The sequence below is a fragment of the Vulpes vulpes genome, chromosome 12 (genome assembly GCF_048418805.1).
Source record: "Vulpes vulpes isolate BD-2025 chromosome 12, VulVul3, whole genome shotgun sequence".
Taxonomy (NCBI): Eukaryota; Metazoa; Chordata; class Mammalia; order Carnivora; family Canidae; genus Vulpes; species Vulpes vulpes.
Genome location: NC_132791.1, coordinates 147,993,282 through 148,014,590, shown reverse-complemented (window position 1 = coordinate 148,014,590; position 21,309 = coordinate 147,993,282). Strand labels below are relative to the sequence as shown.

Below are 21,309 nucleotides of genomic sequence, written 5' to 3'. Positions count from 1 at the left end.
GTAAAGAGGAGGTGGTATGTGTGCATATGTGTATGTATATAGTGGAATACTACTCAACCATCAAAAAAATTATGAAATCTTACCATTTGCAACAACGTGGATGGAACTAGAGGATATTATGCTAAGCACAATTGGTCAATCAGAGAAAGACAATTATCATATGATCTCACTCATGTGGAACTTAAGAAAGAAAAAAGGATCATAGGGGAAGAGAGGAAAAAATACAAGATGAAATCAGAGAGAGAGAGAGACAAACCATAAGAGACTCTTAATCATAGGAAACAAACTAAGGGTTGCTGGAGGGGAGGAAAGTAGGGGGGGAAAGGGGTAACTGGGTGATGAACATGAAGGAGGGCATGTGAATGTAATGAGCACTGGGTAGTATAGAAGACTGATGAATCAGTGACCTCTACCTCTGAAACCAGTAATACATTATATGACAATTAACTGAATTTAAATAAAATTTAAAAAATAAACTTATTGAAAGCAAAAAAAAAAAAAAATCAATCAACAGTCCACAAAGAAATTTTATCACTTGTTCCAATATAGCCAATCCACACCTCTCTCCCTTACCCCCGGTCTAGGATCCAATCCTGGATCATTCATTGCATTTATTCATTCCACCTCTTTAGTCTTCCTTAATGTAGAGCTGTTCTTCAAACTTTTTCTTGTCCTTGAATTTTTCAAGAGTATAGGCTAGCTATTTTTGGAGACTACCTGCCAATTTGGGTTTATCTGATATTTTTCCATGATAAGCTTATGCATTTTTTTGGCATAAAACAGTGATGCTGTATTTTTTTGAGAGCCTGATAACTTGAGGTACATGATATTGGTTTGTCACAATATCAGTGATATGTATTTGATCATTGATTAAGATATTCCCTACCAATTTTCTCCAGTGTAATAAATGAGAAGACTTATATGTAAATACCTTGCTTCATATAAAACTGTCCCCTAGTACTTTATTTTTAAAGATTTTATTTATTCATGAGAGACACACAGAGAGAGAGGCAGAGACACAGGCAGAGGGAGAAGCAGGCTCCATGCAGGGAGCCTGATGTGGGACTCGATCTCGGGACCCCAGGATCATGGCCTGTTCCAAAGGCAGGCACTCAACCGCTGAGCCACCCAGGCATTCCTCTCCTAGTATTTTATTTTATTTTTCATTTTTTGTAAAGATTTTATTTCATGAGAGACACAGTGAGAAAGAGAGAGGCAGAGGCACAGGCAGAGGGAGAAGCAGGTTCCATGCAGGGAGACTGATGTGGGACTAGATCCTGGGACTCCAGGATCACGCCCCGAGCCGAAGGCAGACGCTAAACTGCTGAGCCACCCAGGGACCCTCTCCTAGTATTTTAAAGAGCCACTAATGATTTTCAAATTCTGTCATTCCTTTAAATTTTTAGTTGGCATTTTACTCCAAGGAAGAGCTTTCCTTTTCCCTCTATTTATTCACTTATTTATATCACTATGGAATCATGGAATTTTATTTTATTCAATGGATTATAATTGCTTCCTATCATATATTTTGATGTTTAATTGTCCCAGATTTGTCAATGAACCATTCCCCTTTCATACTGCCTTCAGTATATCCTATATGTCCATAATTCTTTGATCTTTCTTACCTTCCAGCACAAACATCCTCTGGCCAAGGGCCTGGATACTGCTTTTGCTTCAGTGAGACTTGGCTCTTTTTAATGGACAATGGTACGTAGAAATCATGATCTGGGCACTGGATGTGTCTGTTGCTACTTATGTCATTGCTTATAGGCAATGGACAGAGCTAGAACAGAAAATACACTTCTCTATCTTTATATGTATATTTTTAAAAATCTGTGATTTCATATTGATACCTCTAAAGCCAAGCCAACATATTTTAAATTCCTCTATCCAACATTAAAAACCTAGCTCCCATTATCTGGAAAACACATCATTTGCTCAAGCCTAGAATACATAAAAACTAGTTTTGAAGTGCTAACCTAGACCCCCTGCAAAGCAAATCTACTAAGATTCAGTATTTGCATATTATTAATTGTAAAATGTACAAAAAAGTCATTCTACCAGGTGTTAACAGTATTTCTATATAGTTTTAAACTGCATTTTCCTGATGACTAACAAAATTTTTCCTTGCCATTTATGTAACTTTTTAAAAAAATTAAGTATTAGTTCAAGTTTTTGAACTAATAATAAGGTTTTTTTTTACTGTTCAAGTTATAAGAATTCTTCATATATTCTCAATATAAATTGTTTAAAATATGTCTTATAAATATTTTCTCCTATTCAGTGGTTTGTCAATTCATTTTCTTAAAGATTTTTTTAAAAAGACTTTTGAGACACCTGGGTGGCTCAGTTGAGTGTCTGCCTTTGGCTCAGGTCGTGATTCCGGGGTCATGGGCTCGAGTTCCTCAGCAGGCTTCCTGGGGGGAGCCTGCTTCTTCCTCTGCTTATGTCTCTGCCTCTCTCTGTGTGTCTCTCATGAATAAATAAAAACTTACAAAAACAATTTTTATTTATGTGACACAGAGAGAGGGAACAAGCAGCGGAAGAGGGAGAAGCAGGTTCCCTGCTGAGCAGGGAGCCAACGAGGGGCTCAATCCCAGCACCCTGGGATCATGACTCAAGCCAAAGGTAGATGCTAACTGAACCACCCCAGTGTCTCATTAAGATATATATTTTTAAGTACTCTCTATACCCTATGTGGGACTTGAACTCACAACCCTGAGATCCAGAGTTGCATGCTAAGGCAACAAGGCACCCTGACAATTCATTTTTAAAAATTTTAATTTTTACTTTAATTCCAATATAGTTAACATACAGTGTTATATTAGTCTCAAATATATAAAATAGTGACTCAACAATTCTATACATTACTCAGTGCTCATGAAGATGAGTATATTCTTACCTATTTCACCCATCTCCTTATTTACCTCCCCTCTGGTAACCATCTGTTTGCTCTCTATAGTTAAGAGTCTGTTTTTTTTGGTTTGTCTCTTTTCCCCTTTAATTCCACATGAGTGAAATCATACAGTATTTGTCTTTCTCTGACTTATTTCACTGAGCATTATACTCTCTAGCGTGAATGGCAAGATTTCACTCTTTTATGGCTGAATAATATTCTATCTATATCTATCTACATATCTGGCTATTGTAAATAATGGTGCAATGAATACAATTAACACAGGGGTGCATATATCCTTTCAAATTATTATTTTTGTATTCTTTGGGTAAATGCCTAATAGTGCTATTACTGGATCATGGGGTGTTTCTATTTTTAATTTTTTGAGGAACCTATGTACTATTTTCCAGAGTGGTTGCACCAGTTTGCATACCCACCAAATATGTACAAGAGCTCCTTTTTCTCCCCATCCTTGTTAACACATATTCGTGTTTTTTATTTTAGCCATACTGATAGGTGTGAGATGTCTCATAGTAGTTTTTATTTCATTTACCTGATAATGAGTGATGCTGAGCACCTTTTCATGTGTCTGTTGGTCATCTGTATGCCTTCTTTGGAGAAATGTCTGTTCATGTATTCTGCCCATTTTTAAATTGGATTATTTAGGGGTTTTTGGTGTTCTACTGTATAAGTCTTTACATATTTTGGGTACTAACCCTTTATCAGATATATATTTGCAAATATCTTCTCCCATTCAGTAGGTTGTCTTTTAGTTTTGTTGATTGTTTCCTCTGTTATGCAGAAGTATTTAATTTTGATGGGGTCCCAATGGTTTTTGCTTTTGTTCCCCTTACTTCAGGAGACAGATCCAGAAAAATGCTGCCACAGCCAACTGCAGAAAAATCATTGCCTGTGCTCTCTTCTAGAATTTTTATGGTTTCAGGTCTCACATTGAAGTCCTTAATCCATTTTGACTTTATTTTCATGCATTATGTAAAAAAGTGGTCCAGTTCTATTCTTTTGCATGTAGCTGTCCAGCTTCTCAACACCATTTTGTTGAAAAGACTTTTTCCCATTGCATATTCTTACCTCCTCTGTTGGAAGAGTAACTGACCGTATAATCATGAGTTTGTTTCTGGGCTTTCTATCCTGTTCCATTGATCTATGTTTCTATTTCTGTGTCAGTACCATATTCTTTTGATTACTACAGCCTCATAGTATAACTTGAAATCTGGAATTGTAATTATCTCCAGCTTTTGACAATTCATTTTCTTAATTGTGTCCTTTGATAAGAAGCATTGAATCTAAAGATCAACTGGGGAGAACTATTATTTTTACATTATCGAGACTTCAAATCCATAAACATGCCCCTATTTACATCTTTAGTTCCTCTACCCCTATTCCTTTATTAGGCTGAGATTTCTTAGAAAAATATGCTAGAATTTCTTCCAAAGAGGGAAATAATTCTAAAATTTGATAGTAGCAACCAAAATAGTCAACCAGGCAAATTAAATGATCCTCTGACATCTTTTGTTCGCTCCATCTCTGATGGCACGATAGCTGAGTCTGGGGACAATGATCAGTTGCCCCTATTGGACCAGCTATCACCCTTTTTATGGACAAAATCTTCAACTGGTGTTGGTAAAATCTACAGTACACCTCCAATCAAGATTCAAACAGATCTCTCAAAACCTCTCCCCAGAATTAATACCCTATAAATAAGGAAATCTTTCAAGGCATCAAGCCCATATATAAGATTACAAGATGGGGATCCCTGGGTGGCTCGGCGGTTTAGCGCCTGCCTTGAGCCCGGGGTGTGATCCTGGAGTCCCAGGATCGAGTCCCACATCGGGTTCCCTGCATGGAGCCTGCTTCTCCCTCTGCCTGTGTCTCTGCCTCTCCCTCTCTCTGTGTCTCTCATGAATAAATAAATAAATAAAATCTTAAAAATAAAAATAAGATTACAAGACTCAGTGCTATATCATTCCTTGCACTAGTCCCTGCAATACCCCTATTTTCCTGTGAGAAAACCCAATGTCCAATGATAAAGGTCTACCAGGACCTCTGAGCAATAAGTAACACTGTTATTCCCTCAGCACCTGACTTTTCCTAACCCCCTCATACTACTGGCACCAACTGCCACTGAAAGCAAAACTTTTTATTATAATTGATCTTTGCAGTGCATTTTTTAGTATTCTAGTTGATAAAAGTATTTTTGCTTTCATTTGGGAAGAATGGCAATACACCCGGATAGTAATGTTCCAGGGTTACACAGAGAGTCCTTTTCACAAACCTTTAAATTGGATGATATAAAGTTTCCTGTAGGTTCTACTTTGTTACAATACACAGATGATTGCTTCTCTGCTGTCTTTCTCAAACCTCTTCACAGGAAGACAACATCTACCTGTTATAACTTTTATACAGAGACCAATAATACATTATATGTTAATTAGCTGAATTTAAATAAAATTAAATGATAAATAATAAATTAAAAAACAAAAACAAAACAAAAACTTTTGGTCTTAAAGGGACATAAAATCTCCAAAGAAGGGATGCCTGGGTGGCTCAGGATGTGATCCCAGGTCTGGGGATTGAGTCCCGCATCAGGCTCCCTGTGAGGAGCATGCTTTTCCCTCTATATCTCTCCCTCTCTCTCTGTGTGTCTCTAATGAATAAATAAATAAAATCTTAAAAAAAAAAAATCTCCATTTTTCTTTTTTTTTTTTTTTTAATTTTTTATTTATTTATGATAGTCACAGAGAGAGAGAGAGAGAGGCAGAGACACAGGCGGAGGGAGAAGCAGGCTCCATGCACCGGGAGCCTGATGTGGGATTCGATCCCGGGTCTCCAGGATCGCGCCCTGGGCCAAAGGCAGGCGCCAAACCGCTGCGCCACCCAGGGATCCCAAAAAAAAAAAAATCTCCAAAGAAAAACTACAGTTGACTCAAACCCAGGTTTGATACTTAGGGCACTTGATCTTGAAATAAGCACCACATTTAGATCCAGAATTCATGGCATTCTGAACTTCCCAAAACCCAACCCAAAGCAACAATTACAAGGTTTTTTTGGCCAGGTAGCTGCTGTTGAAATTGATTCCAAACTTCTCTTATGATTCAATCTCTATATGCTTTACTTGAAAATAACAAACTTGACCCTACTATTTGGAAAGATAAGCTTTTGGGACTTTAGAGAAAAACCTAATAAAGTCCCCTGCCTTCAGATGTCCTAATTATCAACTTCCCTTTGTATATGAAACGGAAGGGAATAATACCCTTAGAGTACTCACCCCAAAACAGGGAGACCCTCATCAACTCATAGTGTATTAGAGCTAACAACTGGACCCTGTAGCACAGGGATATCCGCCTCACCTCAGAGCCATTCCAGCCACTGCCTTTGTGGATAAAGCAACTGAAGGAATAGTCAGGGGATCCCATCTTTGTGCCCTATGCATAAGAAGCCTTCCTTAATTCTCATTACACTCAACACTCTTTAGTCATTTTGTCTCCTATGAAACCCTCCTGTAACTGGTCCTCATACAATTCTTTTTCACTATAGTAACTTTAATCTGGCTATTCTCCACAGACATTTATACCAATAGCCAGTATGCCTTTAGGGTAGCTCAATACTTTGAAAATGTTATGGAAACAATGAGGTTTCCTTACCCCTGATGGGGATAAATTAAAAATGGTTCCTATGTCCAGACCTTATTAGATGCCATATTTTTGTTGGCCACTCTGGCTATTAAGCGCCTGGGCATTCTAAACTTGACTCCCTGGATGCCAAAGGAAACCACCTTGCTGATATTTCTGCCAAAAATGCTGCTCTCAAGGAAATCAATAGCCAAACCTCTGTCATGGTCCAAAGGAATAGTATCTCAAATGATAATCTTGAAAAACTGACCAGAGACATCCAACAATAGGCCCCGGAATAGGAAAAAAAAATTGGAAACCTAATAATTGTTCATTTGATAAAAAGAAAAAAACTTGCTTGGACCAAATAGCAATCTGGCCCTACCAGAAATTTTAAAAATTCCACTATTTACCACTGTACATGCATTAAATCATTGGTCTACTAACAAAATGATAGTGTTTATGAACCAATATTGGTGGGGAAATATTAGTGAGGTACCTATACCTCACTTGCCCCACCTGTCTAAAACACAACACAGGGAAATCTGTCTGCACGGCTCTCCAACACTTTACATTACCTCAAAGGCTATTCAATTTTCACAAACGGATTTCATACAGCTTCCCCATCTAATGGATATAAGTATGCTTTGGTCATGGTTTGTATGTTTCCTCACTGGACTAAAGTCTTCTTTTGGCTTCCCCTTCTTCTGTGACCAAAATTCTGTTAGAAAAAACTTATCCCTACTTGGTGAACCCCTCTTGAACTTCAGTGATTGGGGAGCCCATTTTATCAGTTAGATGCTTTAACAAGTCTGCTGTTTGGCTAGTTTTACTTTTACTGTGCATCCAATCATCAATCCCCAGGGTCAGTCCAACACACTAGTGGCACTAGTAAGACTCAATTGACAAAATTTGTAGAGACCGTCTAAATTGGCCTAAAGACTCAATTGGCCTAATGCACTGCCTTTATTACTTCTAAATCTCAGACCTGCTCCTTTGGGAACTCATAGACCTTTCACTGTTTGAGACAGTCACAGAAAATCCAGTGCACTTGGTTCCTGATTCCTTTGATCCACAGTTGGTAAAAGGAGATATATTTCAATATTGTAAAAGCCTAATTGTTTCTATTAAAAGCAACCATGCTTTGGTAGAGTGATCTTTTCACAGTGCACTCCCAGGAGACAACGACCTTAAGCACCACACCTTGCAACTTGGGGATTGAAAGACTCCAAGAGTCCAGAAAGACTCTCTTCAACTTTGCTGGAAAGCTCCCTACCCTGGACTGTTAGCCAACCCTTTTGCACCACACCTAAGGGAATGAACTCTTGGATTCATATGACACATCTAAAGAAAGCATCAAACTCTGACTGGACCAGAGCACTACATGATCAGAAAGATTTACTGGAACTGAAACAGATAACATCTGATGAGAGAGTTTTCACAAGATGTCTGGACCAGGCCTGTTGAAAGGTTCAGGATTCACGGAAGTCTCTCTTTTCCATCTGGACTATTAACTGACTCTGGATTCTTGTCCAAAAATCATGGTTTCTGAATTTTCAACTTTACCATATTATTAACAACACACTTGGTTCCAACAAGTTCTTTTGAGATAATATTTTTTAAAAAGTCTTTGAAGTTTTGCTCTTTCACAAAAAGTTAACCAGCTATTGCTTCATGTTTATACTGACACTGTTTCTTCTCAAATGCACTGGGTTAATCCTTTCCGTGTGCTCTTGAAGTCATCGCTGTTCTGCTTTCGTGACCGATTTAAGGAGGGACTTCCAGGAGGCATACATGACTCTGGGTTTGCCTCTGTAAGGGGAACTTTTTTCTCCTAAGTTGGAATAAGTGCCAATATTTTTAATTGGCTACTTTCAGATCTAGGATCCTGGTTTAGAACCATCCAACACTTTGGAATTGTCCCCTTACTTTTGAATCTGTACCTGCTGTCAAATCTTTGCAAAAAAAACAAAAACAAAAACAACAACAACAAAAAAACCGAGGTACCCGATAAGATGATCTTCAATGCTTACAATCTTGATAAATACGGACTACAGAGGGGAACTGCCTGAAAGTTCTCCCAATACCCCTCCTTGTTACTCAAATTTTACCTCAAAAGGTTTCCAGTTTGTACAATTTGGCTCCACAGTGGAACAGGACATGCAGGAAAGATCCCTCCTGGCACTAAGTGGCAAAAAGGTCACTGACTAGAAAAATCTGACTCTTCATCAGCAATGTGTTTGGACAAAGATCTCGACCAAAGGGAGGAAATGCGAAAATTAATAAAGGGGAAACTTCACTAGAGTGGAGCAGGGAGGAGAGAGAGGGAGGCTCAACGGGGAATTTATGCCACTGAACGTCAATTCTAGGAAGAACTGTCAATCACAGACCCCGACAGAAGAATTTCAACAGGAAAGAGTCATTAATCACAGCTCCCAATAGGGAAAGATAAACACTGCATCTCCTACAAAACAGGGGCCACCCCTGCAACTCAGCCAAGGAGAAATCGTCACCACCTTTGACCTCAACGGACTGTTCTCCCACCGACTCTGGGTCAACCTACCCCCTCCCAACGTCTTCCTCCTTCTCCATAAAATAGCTCCTCTACTTTGTTGGACTTACCTGTGGTTTTGCCATACCTTGCACGCAGTGGATTGCACGGCTTGGTTAGCCCCCAGTAAGCCCATCTTTGCTAGGAAAATAACGGACTGTTACTTTGAAGGACAACTTAGTTATCTACTCTCCTTGCTCACAAAGCGACCCAAGAAACAGCAATGGGGTGGGGGACGGTAGATACCTACGGCATTTCGACATTCAGGAAAGCACCACCGCCGGATAGAAGGAACCGAGCAGCCTCTTCCTAAAGCAGAGAACCTTCGCGGGGGTTAAAAACTGGCGCCTGAAAAGCGCGGGCCTGGCGGGCGCCAGTGCCGGTGTCACACGCAAAGTGGCCCGCTGGAAACACCGTCCCGGCTTCGAGGGATCCGACTGTAAGGGGCGGGAGGGAGGAGAGAGGAGTCTAGTTAAGGACCTAGGACCTCATCCCGTCCCTGCCAGTGCAACACAGCGCCCTCCTTCCACTCCGGCCATTCCAGACCCCGACAGACGAGCGGCACAGCCGTCGGTCCTCTCCGGATTTACGTCCCGCGATTTCTACCCGGACTGTTTGGGGAGGTGCTCCGACTCTTATTTCCGGTGGCGGAGAGGCGCAGTTGCCATGGTGATTCAAGGAAAGGCCGAGGTCGGTCCGGCTGCTGGTGCGGGGACCGCGGAATCCGTGGAGGGAACTGGCTGCGCTTCCTCGCCTGTGAGCTGGAATGAGGTAGCAGACGGCTCGCTGTCTCTGTCTCGGCGCCGCACCCCGCCTCGGCTTGTTTTTTTTTTTTTTCTCTCTCTCTCTCAGCTGCTGCTTTTGCTTCTCTGTCATACTAACGCCGCGGTCGCGGTTGTGGTGCTAAAGAGACTTCCCGAAGCACAGGGAGGTTGCCCGAGGCGAGCCGCGAGCCTGTTTCACCGTGCGGGGCCGGCTCCTGGGCGCCGCTGCTTTCACTTGGCCCTTCAGAAGCCGTGGGCGCTGGCGAACAGTTTATTTTTCTTGCTATTGTGTGGCGGGTTATTTATGGAGCCGTTTGCTGCAATGTGCTCTCCGGGCTCCCGGCGGGGGGGCGGGGGGCGGGGTGGCCCCTGTTGCGGTCTCGGGCTGGAGTTTTAAATGGAGGTTTCAGTTATATATTTATTGAAGCTTCCGTTTAGTCTCTCGTCACACACACACACACACACACACACACACACACTAAAGGGGAAAGCATAGAATTGTGGAACATTTTTCTACTGTGGGATTTCCATGGGAGGGAATCCCCTTTTTTTGCAAAGAGTTATTTCGAGGACGGTCCTAAAAAAAAAGAAAAAAAAAAAAAACCTTAAAAATTGTTTGCTAATTTGTTGCAAAATGAACACGTATTCTTCCTTTCTTTTCGGAACAGTTCCCCTCCCCCCGCATCCCCCGCCACTTTGGTGAGGAGCTGCGTGCACGCATATGTGTTTAAAACTGATGCTTAATTACAGTGATATCAATTTGCAGGAAGCAGACTGTGACACCTCATCCCTATGGGGTCCTTCTAAATCTGGTGTAATATGAAAGTGTCAGGCAGGCAGTCTGTGTATTATAAATAGGGTACTTCATCCATGATAAGCGATTATTATCTTTCTTTCCCAAGTGTAAAAGACCTATATAATTCAAGAAGGTGCAAGTGATTTAGGCCTCCTGAGTAAGAATCCAATGAGTCCTGAAGGGGACCCTACCTGTGTCGTCTTATTGTTGAACTTGAAATATTCAATTTATTAGGTTGGAATGTATTTTTAGAAGTCAAAGCTGGGTAAAATAATGTTGGAAGCTGTTAGACCACCAGCACAATTTAGTGCCTCATAGCTAACTGTTGTACAAGAAGCCTTCATTCACGTTAATAAAGAAGAAACTGTTACCAAAATTTACTGCCTCTTGATACTTAACCGCTAGCTGGGTGACATCTCTCTCCCTCAATTTCCTTACCTGTAAAAGGGACAAAAGATACCTGACCGCAGTGATAAGGATACATTAAGATATAGGATAGTTCTTTAAGCCTTATGAGATGAGGTGCTATGTAACCCCACACATTATTAGTAACAAATGCAGTAAAATCTCAGGATAATGCTATAAATGGGATCCCAAAAAACTCATTTAAAATGTGCGCCTGCATTATTGAGATGTTGGTGAAATGACCTGGTTGATACTGCTGAGGTGATGGCCAACTCCCAGTCACATTACATCCAAATTCTCATTATTGCTGCTGTTCCACTCTTTCAAAGTTTATTTAGCACTTATTATGTGCAAGGCACTGTTCTGTATGCTTTACACATATTTAATCCTCATGACAACCCTATGAAGACTTAACTTACTGTCCTCTCTCTTTAGAAGATTTTATTTATTTATCTGAGAGTACAAGAACAAGAGCAAGCACAAGTTGGGAGGAGGGCAGGAGAGGGCGAAGCAGGCTCTCCACTGAGCTCAATCCCAAGACCCCAGCATCATGACCTGAGCTGAAGGCAGATGCCTAACTGACTGAGCTGCCCAGGTGCCCCAAATTACTATCCTCTTGTTTTGAGAGTATTGCTGTGTGCTTTGCTTTTGCCTTTGCTCTATGATACTTCTTTTGCATTATATTACAGCTTTGCTTTGGCTTTATTCTTGTTCTCCTATATATATTTTTTCTATATGTATTTCCACTCAGTTGATTTCTATGTTTCTATATACTAGATATTTGATATATACATGTGTGTGTATATATATATATATATATATATATAAACTGGCAAAGTCTTACTCTAATTTAGCATATAATAATATAACTGTATGCATATTATGTCTTTTTTCCACACATATGAAAACTTTAATGCTTTGATTCCCCTTCCCCCCATTTGAATGGGAAGATAACATTGACATTTTAGGGGATTAACACTGACTAAAATTTTTAAATCCTTTTCTAATAGAATGGCCATCAGTCCAGGAAGAGATGCATCTTTCTCCAGTCAGAAGTCAGCGCTTTCAGAAAGTCCTCGAACAAAGAGATTTCCACTAACTGAAGAAGAGATATTTTATATGAATTGTAGAGCTGCCTACTTAACTGTTTTTAAAAGCAGCTTAGAAAACATTATTTCTAAAGAACAACTTTACTTGGGTAAATTTTTCCTTAAAATATATGTATTTTGCCTTGTTTGTTGAAAGTTAATAGATCAGAAAGACAGGAGTAAAAATTACATTGTTACATCATCCTAATTTCTTAGGGAAGCTTGAGCAGTGGAACTACATTATGCTTTTGTGCATTTTATATATTCATATATTCTGGTAGCTTCAAAATAAAACATTCAATGTTTATATAGACTAGATTAGTATTTTTAGAGCTTCTATCAATTACTTGCTTAAAAATATTTTTTAAAAAATTCTTATTTGGTAACTTGAGATTTATAATAGAATTTTTTTAAGATTTTATTTATTTATTCATGAGAGACACAGAGAGAGGGAGAAGCAGAGACACAGGCAGAGGGAGAAGCAGGCTCCATGCAGGGAGCCCGATGTGGGACTCGATCCCAGGACTCCAGGATCACACCCCCGGCCAGAGGAAGGCACTAAACCACTGAGCCACCCAGGGATTCCCTATAATAGAATTTAAAACACTTGGCATCTGAATCACTGGCCTGAATTCGACCTATGCTGGGGAAAATGTAAAGAATATATAAAAATGGGTTAAATGATTATAAAAGATAAATATTAGGAAATAAGTAAAATTTTAAAAGAGTGTTTGTTTGCTTTTTGTTTGTTTTTAGTGGGTGGAGAAGTTGGGTCTTTTTTTGCTTCTCTTCATGGTCATATCTAAAATTTCTCTGGTTGCAAGCATCCCTCAAACCCAACGAATTTTGTCCTTGCCAGGTATATCAAGTGACTTAGAGGTCTTTACTCTCAAGAGAATGTAAACAATACCAGATAATACTGAATACTCATGTCAGTTTCATCGAGGCTAATAACTTTATGAATAGAGAAACAGTTATTTTGCCAACTGTTACAAGTGATTTCCTTAAAGAAAAATTCCGACATATTTTTGCAATAATGTCTTGGGTTAGTATGCAATAAGATCTTATTTGAGGAAGTCCATATTGGGGAATATGAAAATTGAAAAGATTAAAATTTATATTTTATTATAAACTATAATTTTAGGGTTTTAAAAATTCTTTTGAAAGTAGTCTGAGATCATGAATCTCCTGTTTAAAAGTTTAGCCTGACTTTCATTATTATGGCATTTAGTTTGCGAATCAATGAGTATACGAATTACTAAGGTGCTCTCAGAGAATTATCTGGATTATTCAGTGTTTATCTCTTTAGTGTGTAATAATTGAGTTCAGATAATCTAGAGTTTTATAAAGTAGAGTGCAGCAGTGATATCTTTCTTATTACTATGTCTTTCATCTGTATCTTTCTGCCACTTATGCATATAACATATGCTTTGACTTTCCATTTCAAGGTTGGATAGAATAGTACCATTACTAGAGGTTTATAGTTTTTTTTTCCCTTTAACTTATAGATAATACAGGTACTCATGTCAAAGCTTAAAGTAAACCCTAGCAAAAGATTGGTATTTTGGTGTAAGCCTTTAAACATTTATAGTTACAGGTTTTTACTATTATTAGACATAATAATGGGCACCAAGTAATTCTAAAAGTAGAAATTTAGTTAGATTAGTAATTACTAAGTTATACCTTAGTATAGTTTCTTAGTATAGTTTCTTAGATATGACACTGTCTACTTACTGAGTACATGTTTAGGCATAATCAATTTTATTCTGAGAAAGTTGTTTTGTAATTAATAGTATATTTAAAAACTGTTTTTGTTTTTTTGGGAGGGGGAGCAGAAGAGGGAGAGAGAATCTTTTTTTTTTTTTTTTTAATTTTTTTATTATTTATTTATGTAGTCATACAGAGAGAGAGAGAGAGAGAGAGGCAGAGACATAGACAGAGGGAGAAGCAGGCTCCATGCACCGGGAGCCTGACGTGGGATTCGATCCCGGTCTCCAGGATCGCGCCCTGGGCCAAAGGCAGGCGCCAAACCGCTGCGCCACCCAGGGATCCCGGGAGAGAGAATCTTAAGCAGGCTCCATGCCCACCACAGACCCTAATGTGGGGCTTGATCTCACAACCTTGAGATTATGACCTGAGCCGAAATCGAGATTTGGATGCTTAACTGACTGAGCCACCTGGGTGCCCCAAACCCCATTTTTGTTATTGAACATAGCATCAAGTGTATGCTGAGTGCCACTTGTGGGAAAGAGTTACACACCCATTTTCCCAAAGCTGTACAGAAAATAACATTTTCTTTTTTTTTTCTTTCAAAGATTTATTTGTTTTAGAGAAAGAGTGCATGAGTAGGGGGAGGGGCAGAGGGAAAGAATCTTCAAGCCTACTCCCCTCTGAGTATGGAGCCAACATGGGGCTTGATCCCATGATCCATGAGATCATGACGTGAGCTGAAACCAAGAGCCAAACACTTAACCTCTCCCTCTCTCTCTCTCTCTCTCTCTCTTTCTTTCTTTCTTTCTTTTTCTTTCTCCTTCCCTTTTTCTTTCTTTCTCTTTCTTTCTTTCTTTCTTCCTTTTTTTTTGAGTAATCTCCAGCCCTAATGGGCTCAAACTCATGACCCCCAGATCAAGAGTTGCATGCTCCACCCACTGAGCCAGTCAGGCACCCCAGTATTTTCTTTCACATGGACTTTTGACTTCAAATCATGACTTCATTTAAGTCGTACTTGTATTCTTACCTTTTATTATATTTTTATTTTTTTAAAGATTTTATTTATTTATTCATGAGAGACACACACAGAGAGAGAGAGGCAGAGACACAGGCAGAGGGAGAAGCATGCTCCATGCAGGGAGCCTGATGTGGGACTCGATCCTGGGTCTCCAGGATCAGGCCCTGGGCTGAAGGCGACGCTAAACCGCTGAGCCACCCGGGCTGCCCTATTCTTATCTTTTAAAGGATGGAGGTTGGCTGGAGATCCTAAAAACACATTTATCTTTTCCCTGATTCTCATAATAGCTGAATTATGGAATTGTCCATTTTTTTAAGATTTTATTTATTTATTCATGACAGACACAGAGAGAGAGAGGCAGAGAGAAAGGCAGAGGAGAAGCAGGCTCCATGCAGGGAGCCTGATGTGGGAGTCAATCCCGGAAGGCAGGCGCTAAACCGCTGAGCCACCCAGGGATTCCCCTGGAATTGTCCATTTTTATGCTAGACAAAATACTTACCTTTTGTTCATTCCTAGGGCAGTGTGGTAATCGGGGCTTTTGTCTACATCCAAAATAAACCTTTGGAAATAAAAAAAAACTTATATTATCTCCATTGCTAGAAATTTCCACAAAGACTTTCTAGGTGTAATTTCTGTTAGCTCTATTAGCTCTAGATGATTGTCTTGTTTCCTTTTCTCTAACCAAAGTTTAAATTGTCTAGGTATGCTGTACTGTCATAATCTGGAGGATGGGAACATTTCTCTTAGTCTGTGGACTTCTAATCTGTTACTAACCATAAATCATGACCTTGGGTACAGATTTTATACTTCAAGTGTGGACTTCTGTTTAGATTATAAAATTTAGGAACCAAAAAGTTTGAGTCTCTGAAAAAAACAAACACCCCTGTATTCTCATACACAATGAATGTTCAATATAATGGACTCACAAATGTCTGTATTTATTACTTGCTCTAGTTTCTATTTCCTTGAGGATATTTTTAAAAATCGTTTTATATATATTAGTCCTTATTCATTATATTGTAGACTACCCAGATTATCATTTTTTTAGTGCTAGTTGATAATGCCCAGATCTTGTAAAATCTTACCTAAGATAGTTAGAAATGCCCAATATGAGGTTTTATAATAGAAGTTGGTAGCATAGTTCAGGACAGTTATACCTTTAAAATTTTATTACTTCCTTCCTCTGTGCTTGGGAAACTTAATCACTGATTCATTTTAGATGGTATTATATCTTAATATGTAGAGATTTGTTTATGTTCAAACTACCAATTTACTTCCTTTAAACTGTACAGAATACAGTTATTTAAAACCATCATATTTTAGTGTGTATGACATATAAATAGCTTTTCTCACATCGTAATTTGTTGCCATTCACATATATAATAAGGGCATGCCTTTTAAAACAAGAATATCTCATGAATAACTTGTTAAAAGACTTTTAAAGATTCTGGTTAAAAATCAAGAGTAATTTAACCATTGCATCTCCATAATAGCCTTCTCTCAAAACTATATTGACATTCTTGATTTTTAGCAAGGCTATAACTGCTCATAGATAAATTTTGTGCATGTATTTGACTTTTGTGACATGATTAATATTCTTGAAACCTTACTATAGCAATAATGAACATTTTAGATATCATGACTTGTTGGCAATAATTTTCTCAGATTAATGATTTCCTCATTTCATTAAGGTATTTGTTAGGCCAGGAAAGGTAATAATTTATGCTTTTTGTGGTTATTCTTAGGTATTCAAAACAATTAAGTGGATGGTGGTTTTTAATCTTTTTTTTTCTTCCAAGCACTTTTACAAAGTAAATCAGATGTTATAGTTAATGTAGGTTGAGAACCAACTGTCAGAATAAGAAAAAATGTATTTAATTCTGGCATTAATAGATCAAGAATCTGTATCTGGTAACATATGTATTTTTTTCATTTTTGAAAGTCAGGCATGCATTGATATCAGTAGATTATCAACCCCAAAGGTGTGTGCATGTACTTCTGTATTATATTGTAGTGTATAATGATTTAAAGAAAAAAGACACTTAGATACCAATTCCAATGTTATGATAACAAATAACACTTGTTTTATTGGGCAGCTCTACAGCATGCAGGAAGAAATCCATCCCAAAAAACCATTAATAAATATTGGACTCCTCAAACTGCCAAACTGAATTTTGATGATTTTTGTATAATTTTAAGGAAAGAAAAACCTACTTCAAAAGCAGAACTACTAAAATCATTTAAGCAATTAGATGTAAATGATAATGGCTCTATTTTACACACTGACCTTTATAAACTTCTAACAAAGGTAAGATTTGTGAAACAGTTTTGTAATATGCAAATTGCTAGCAAAACTATTTGGAATCTAGCTTTAGCTACCAAGGCCACATTAAAAATAACTATTTCATTGGCAGGTGAAATGAATCACATACATGTTGTTTATAAAGTACTTAAGGATCCTTCTGGATGAAAGGTGCTTTGTAAATAAAACATAAAGTATAAAATTGAACCCCTGTTGCAGTCCCATTGTGTTCCTTTGCAATTATTTGCTGCCCAGAACTTTTTGTAATTCAAGAATAGGTTCATATATGTAAGTAAAAGAGAAACAAAGTATAAATGGGATTGGGAATCCATTCTGATTCTTGATAAACTGTGAGAAATTATCATTACCCTAAATTCAGTGGTAATATTATTACTGGATATATGATATATATTGTTGAAATTTAGTAAACTGAAGTTTATACTTTTACAAAATTTAATAGAATCATGAAATTTTATTTTATATAGGTTTCATTCTTGTTTGACATAATACTCATTCTGAGATTTATAATGAAACTATATATTCAAACTGACTTGTAGAAAAGATTAAAATGAATTTCCACTCTCCCTGTTCCCCCACGTAACAAAGTGATATTCATGTTGCTTTAAAATAAATTCTGTTTTTTCAGAGAGGTGAGAAGATGACTCAAGAAGAAGTAAATGCTATAATAAGTTTGGCAGATGTAAATGCTGATGGCAAATTTGACTATATCAAGGTACGTCAGTTCATGTTAATGTAAATTTGTATACCGTGTAGGAGAAGAATTTTTATTTCTATTTTTTAATTTTTTTTCAGACAAAACAGACTTTATTTTTTTCTTTTTTTTATGTTTTGCAATTTTATTTATTTTATTTTTTTAAAATAAAAAAAGTAGTCCAGTAGTGTGTTCAATTTGCCAACATACAGAATAACACCCAGTGCTCATCCTGTGAATTTTTAAAGGGGCACATCTTTTTAATATTGGCAGTGACACACTGAATATGTTGTGTAGAAATTGTACCTGAAATTAAATCTGAAGAGTTTTGTAATCTGATGACTGTATTTGAAATAATAAAGGTAAAATACATGCATGTGCTCACACACAGCAGACACATGCTCAAACATAGAGACTCTTCAGGAATATACCTTTTCTGGGGTGGAAGAATCATAAAAAATTATTTAGAAAAAAACTCAACTCAAGTCTACACATGTCTTATAAAAAAATAATAAATCACCTCTCTTTGTGTAACATTTTATTTTCACTCAGAGTATGACCTCCTCATTGAATCGTGGCTGCATTTCACTAGGTCACTTGAGGGTGGTCAGTCTGATTCAAGAAAATAAAATGAGTAACCAAGTTCAATAGGAAATATATGCCATCTATCAGTCTATCCCTTGCCTACTAATGTGCATTTGCCTCTTCGTAGATGTATGATTGAATGTTTCACCCACTGGACTACTTTTTTATTTCCTGTAGTTTTGTAAAGTATATATGACAACCAATGAGCAATGTCTCAAAACTACTGTGGAAAAACTGGAGGTTGATAGTAAACTGAGGCGTCAACAGTTTGGAAGCCACATTGAAGGATCCCCTGAAAGGGACCCATCACCAGTACCAAAACCATCGCCTAGAACCATAAGAAAAACTGATCAGGAAACATTCTCAAATAAAGGTATTTACTTTTGACACTAAGGATTTCTTGATCAAGAATGAACAGTCAGGGATCCCTGGGTGGCGCAGCGATTTGGCGCCTGCCTTTGGTCCAGGGTGCGATCCTGGAGATCCGGGATTGAGTCCCACATCGGGCTCCCGATGCATGGAGCCTGCTTCTCCCTCTGCCTGTGTCTCTGCCTCTCTCTCTCTCTGTGTGTGACTATCATAAATAAAAATAAATAAATTAAAAAAAAGAATGAACAGTCATATTCGGGTATATTTGTCTACTATCTTAATGATAAATGAGAATCCAACTTTTGTTAGCTACTATTTCTAGACTCTCAGCTCTAAAAATCTATTGAAGTAAAAATTTTATTATGGAACTTGACCTGGCTATGCTTATTATATTTTGTTAAAACTAAAATTTTAGGGTAAGAGTGACATGTTGAAATATAGAACCTTATTAGTAGCCAATATATTAGGGACCATTAAAGTCTGATAAATATGAAACTTCTAACTTTATTTCAATAGGAAGAACAAAAAGAAGGAAATTAATGCACATGTAGTTTTTTGCTACACTGTTTAGAAACAGACTTAGTATTGACAACTTTTCATAATGTGAGACCAAATAACTATTACTTGTTACAGGTGATATGAGGAGTTCTCTACTGGCAGCAACCAGAAAGTTCAAAACATCTGTTTCCTTTACAATTACCATGGATGTTAATAGCAACCGAAACTCAAAGTTAACTGAGCCAGACTCAATAAAGGTATTGTATTTTATATATATGTATATATATACATATACATATATATATATATTTTTTTTTTTAAAGATTTAAATTTTTTATTTGAGGGAGTGCATACATGAACAGGGGAAGGGGCAGAGGGACTGGCACTCTCCCTGCTGAGCAGGGAGACCTGACTTGGGGGTGAATCCCAGGACCCTGAGATCATGACCTGAGCTGAAGTCAGACACTTAGCCAACTGAGCCACCCAGGCACCCCAAAGGTAGAGTATTTTAAATTAATAGGTAAGACTTTTTCTAAAAAAAAATTTGACATTAAGTTTATAAGTAACTATTTGGTGTCTACAGAGAACCAGTAAAGTTTGTGAATAATTCTCTTGAGATATTTCTCCGGATTACAGCATTTCTACCTATGTCTATTTTAATAATACTAAAGTAAAAATGATGAATAAGAATATTATTAAAAGGTCTTTAGTTTGAAAATGATGATCCTTTAATTTTTGAACCTGAAGAATTATCTGATTATGTACTTTGCCAAGCAATTTTTAAGTTTTGTTTAACAAATAGTTTCCATAGGTATTTCTTATAAATAAATCATTCATTCAATATCAATTCCTGTGAGAGAAAGACAACAAAGTCACTTTACTAAGTCAATATTTGTGGAGTGTTAATATTGATCTTCTTCCTTTGTTTTCCCTTTTTAGACTCAACCTTTACTAGTTTTCTTTCAACAGAAAATAATAGCTACAGAAATATAAAACATTAACTGGAAACTGCTAGGATACATTAAAAATGTGTACCTAGAGACCTCTGTAAAAGGGGGAAAAATGGTTATGACCACATACTGTAACTGCTGTTAGAAAACTGAACTGATTGTTCTCAAGGGCTACATTTTTGTTTCAAATAACAACTCTGTATTTGTTATTGAACTCTGAAGTCCCTTATATCTTTAAATTGCTAGAGAGTGACATTTGTTCTATATTAAAATTTTAAAACATTATCTCCAAGGAATTTTGTTCAGACTGTTTAGGAATCTCTACACCCTAAGCAATTTCATGTGCATGTCCAAAATGTTCACACACAATATTTAGTGTTCTGACAATATTATTTTCCACCAATGAAAGCTTTCTGTATTTTGCAACTAAGTTAAATGCTCATAAAATTAACTTAGTTAAATAATTGTGGGTTACATAATTCAAAAGTATAAACAAATAATTTTACCCAGTGTAAAGACAAAAATATTAATATGGATTATATTAAAATCGTAATAAGGCTTTTTCTCAGTTTCGTGTTCCTGTTAATTGGGCCCTTAGCAATACAGTTTCTTTCTTTTTTTGATCAATACAATTTCTTAATGTAGTTCAACTCAACAAATACTATTAAAAAGGTAATATATGCCAGCTATTTTGCTTGGTATAAAACATGTATATTATATTAAAAAATAAAAAATTTACTTGACTTTTAATATTATACCAAGGTAGTCCAGCATAGTATTTCATTTATTCAACAAATATTTATTGACTGGTAACTGTGCCAAGCACTGTTTTAGATGCTGATTAAGAGTTTGGGTTAAATCTTAGCTTTGTCACATAGTATATTAACTGTGTGATCTTTGGTAAGTTAGTCAACAATCCTTCTGAGTCTCAGTTTCCTTATTTATAAATTGAGAATAATTATGCTTAGTGTGTTTTTGAAAGATTTAAATCATCTCACATGTATTAAGCATTTAGCACAGTGCCAAGAACATAGTA

The 21,309-nt window shown here is 37.3% G+C and overlaps 2 protein-coding genes across 9 annotated transcripts in view; one reads left to right on the top strand and one right to left on the bottom strand.

The window, feature by feature from the left end:
- ITGB3BP (integrin subunit beta 3 binding protein) overlaps nt 1-9,722 on the bottom strand; it is a 69,346-nt gene extending 59,624 nt beyond the window's left edge. For 2 of the 6 annotated variants that reach the window (XM_072730729.1, XM_072730731.1), the window contains exon 1: nt 9,323-9,455. In XM_072730729.1, the coding sequence (XP_072586830.1) occupies nt 9,323-9,339 (17 nt within the window). In that variant the 5' untranslated portion in view covers nt 9,340-9,455. Of the gene's footprint in view, nt 1-9,322 lie in introns of all 6 variants that reach the window. The other 4 variants (XM_026006938.2, XM_026006939.2, XM_072730730.1 and 1 more) reach the window with 4 other exon arrangements.
- Nucleotides 9,715-21,309, top strand: part of EFCAB7 (EF-hand calcium binding domain 7) — a 47,037-nt gene continuing 35,442 nt past the window's right edge. For 2 of the 3 annotated variants that reach the window (XM_026006937.2, XM_026006935.2), the window contains exons 1-6: nt 9,715-9,847; nt 12,052-12,239; nt 16,954-17,165; nt 17,806-17,892; nt 18,634-18,829; nt 19,459-19,580. In XM_026006937.2, the coding sequence (XP_025862722.1) occupies nt 9,843-9,847; nt 12,052-12,239; nt 16,954-17,165; nt 17,806-17,892; nt 18,634-18,829; nt 19,459-19,580 (810 nt within the window). In that variant the 5' untranslated portion in view covers nt 9,715-9,842. Of the gene's footprint in view, nt 9,848-11,476; nt 11,637-12,051; nt 12,240-16,953; nt 17,166-17,805; nt 17,893-18,633; nt 18,830-19,458; nt 19,581-21,309 lie in introns of all 3 variants that reach the window. The other variant, XM_072730723.1, reaches the window with a different exon arrangement.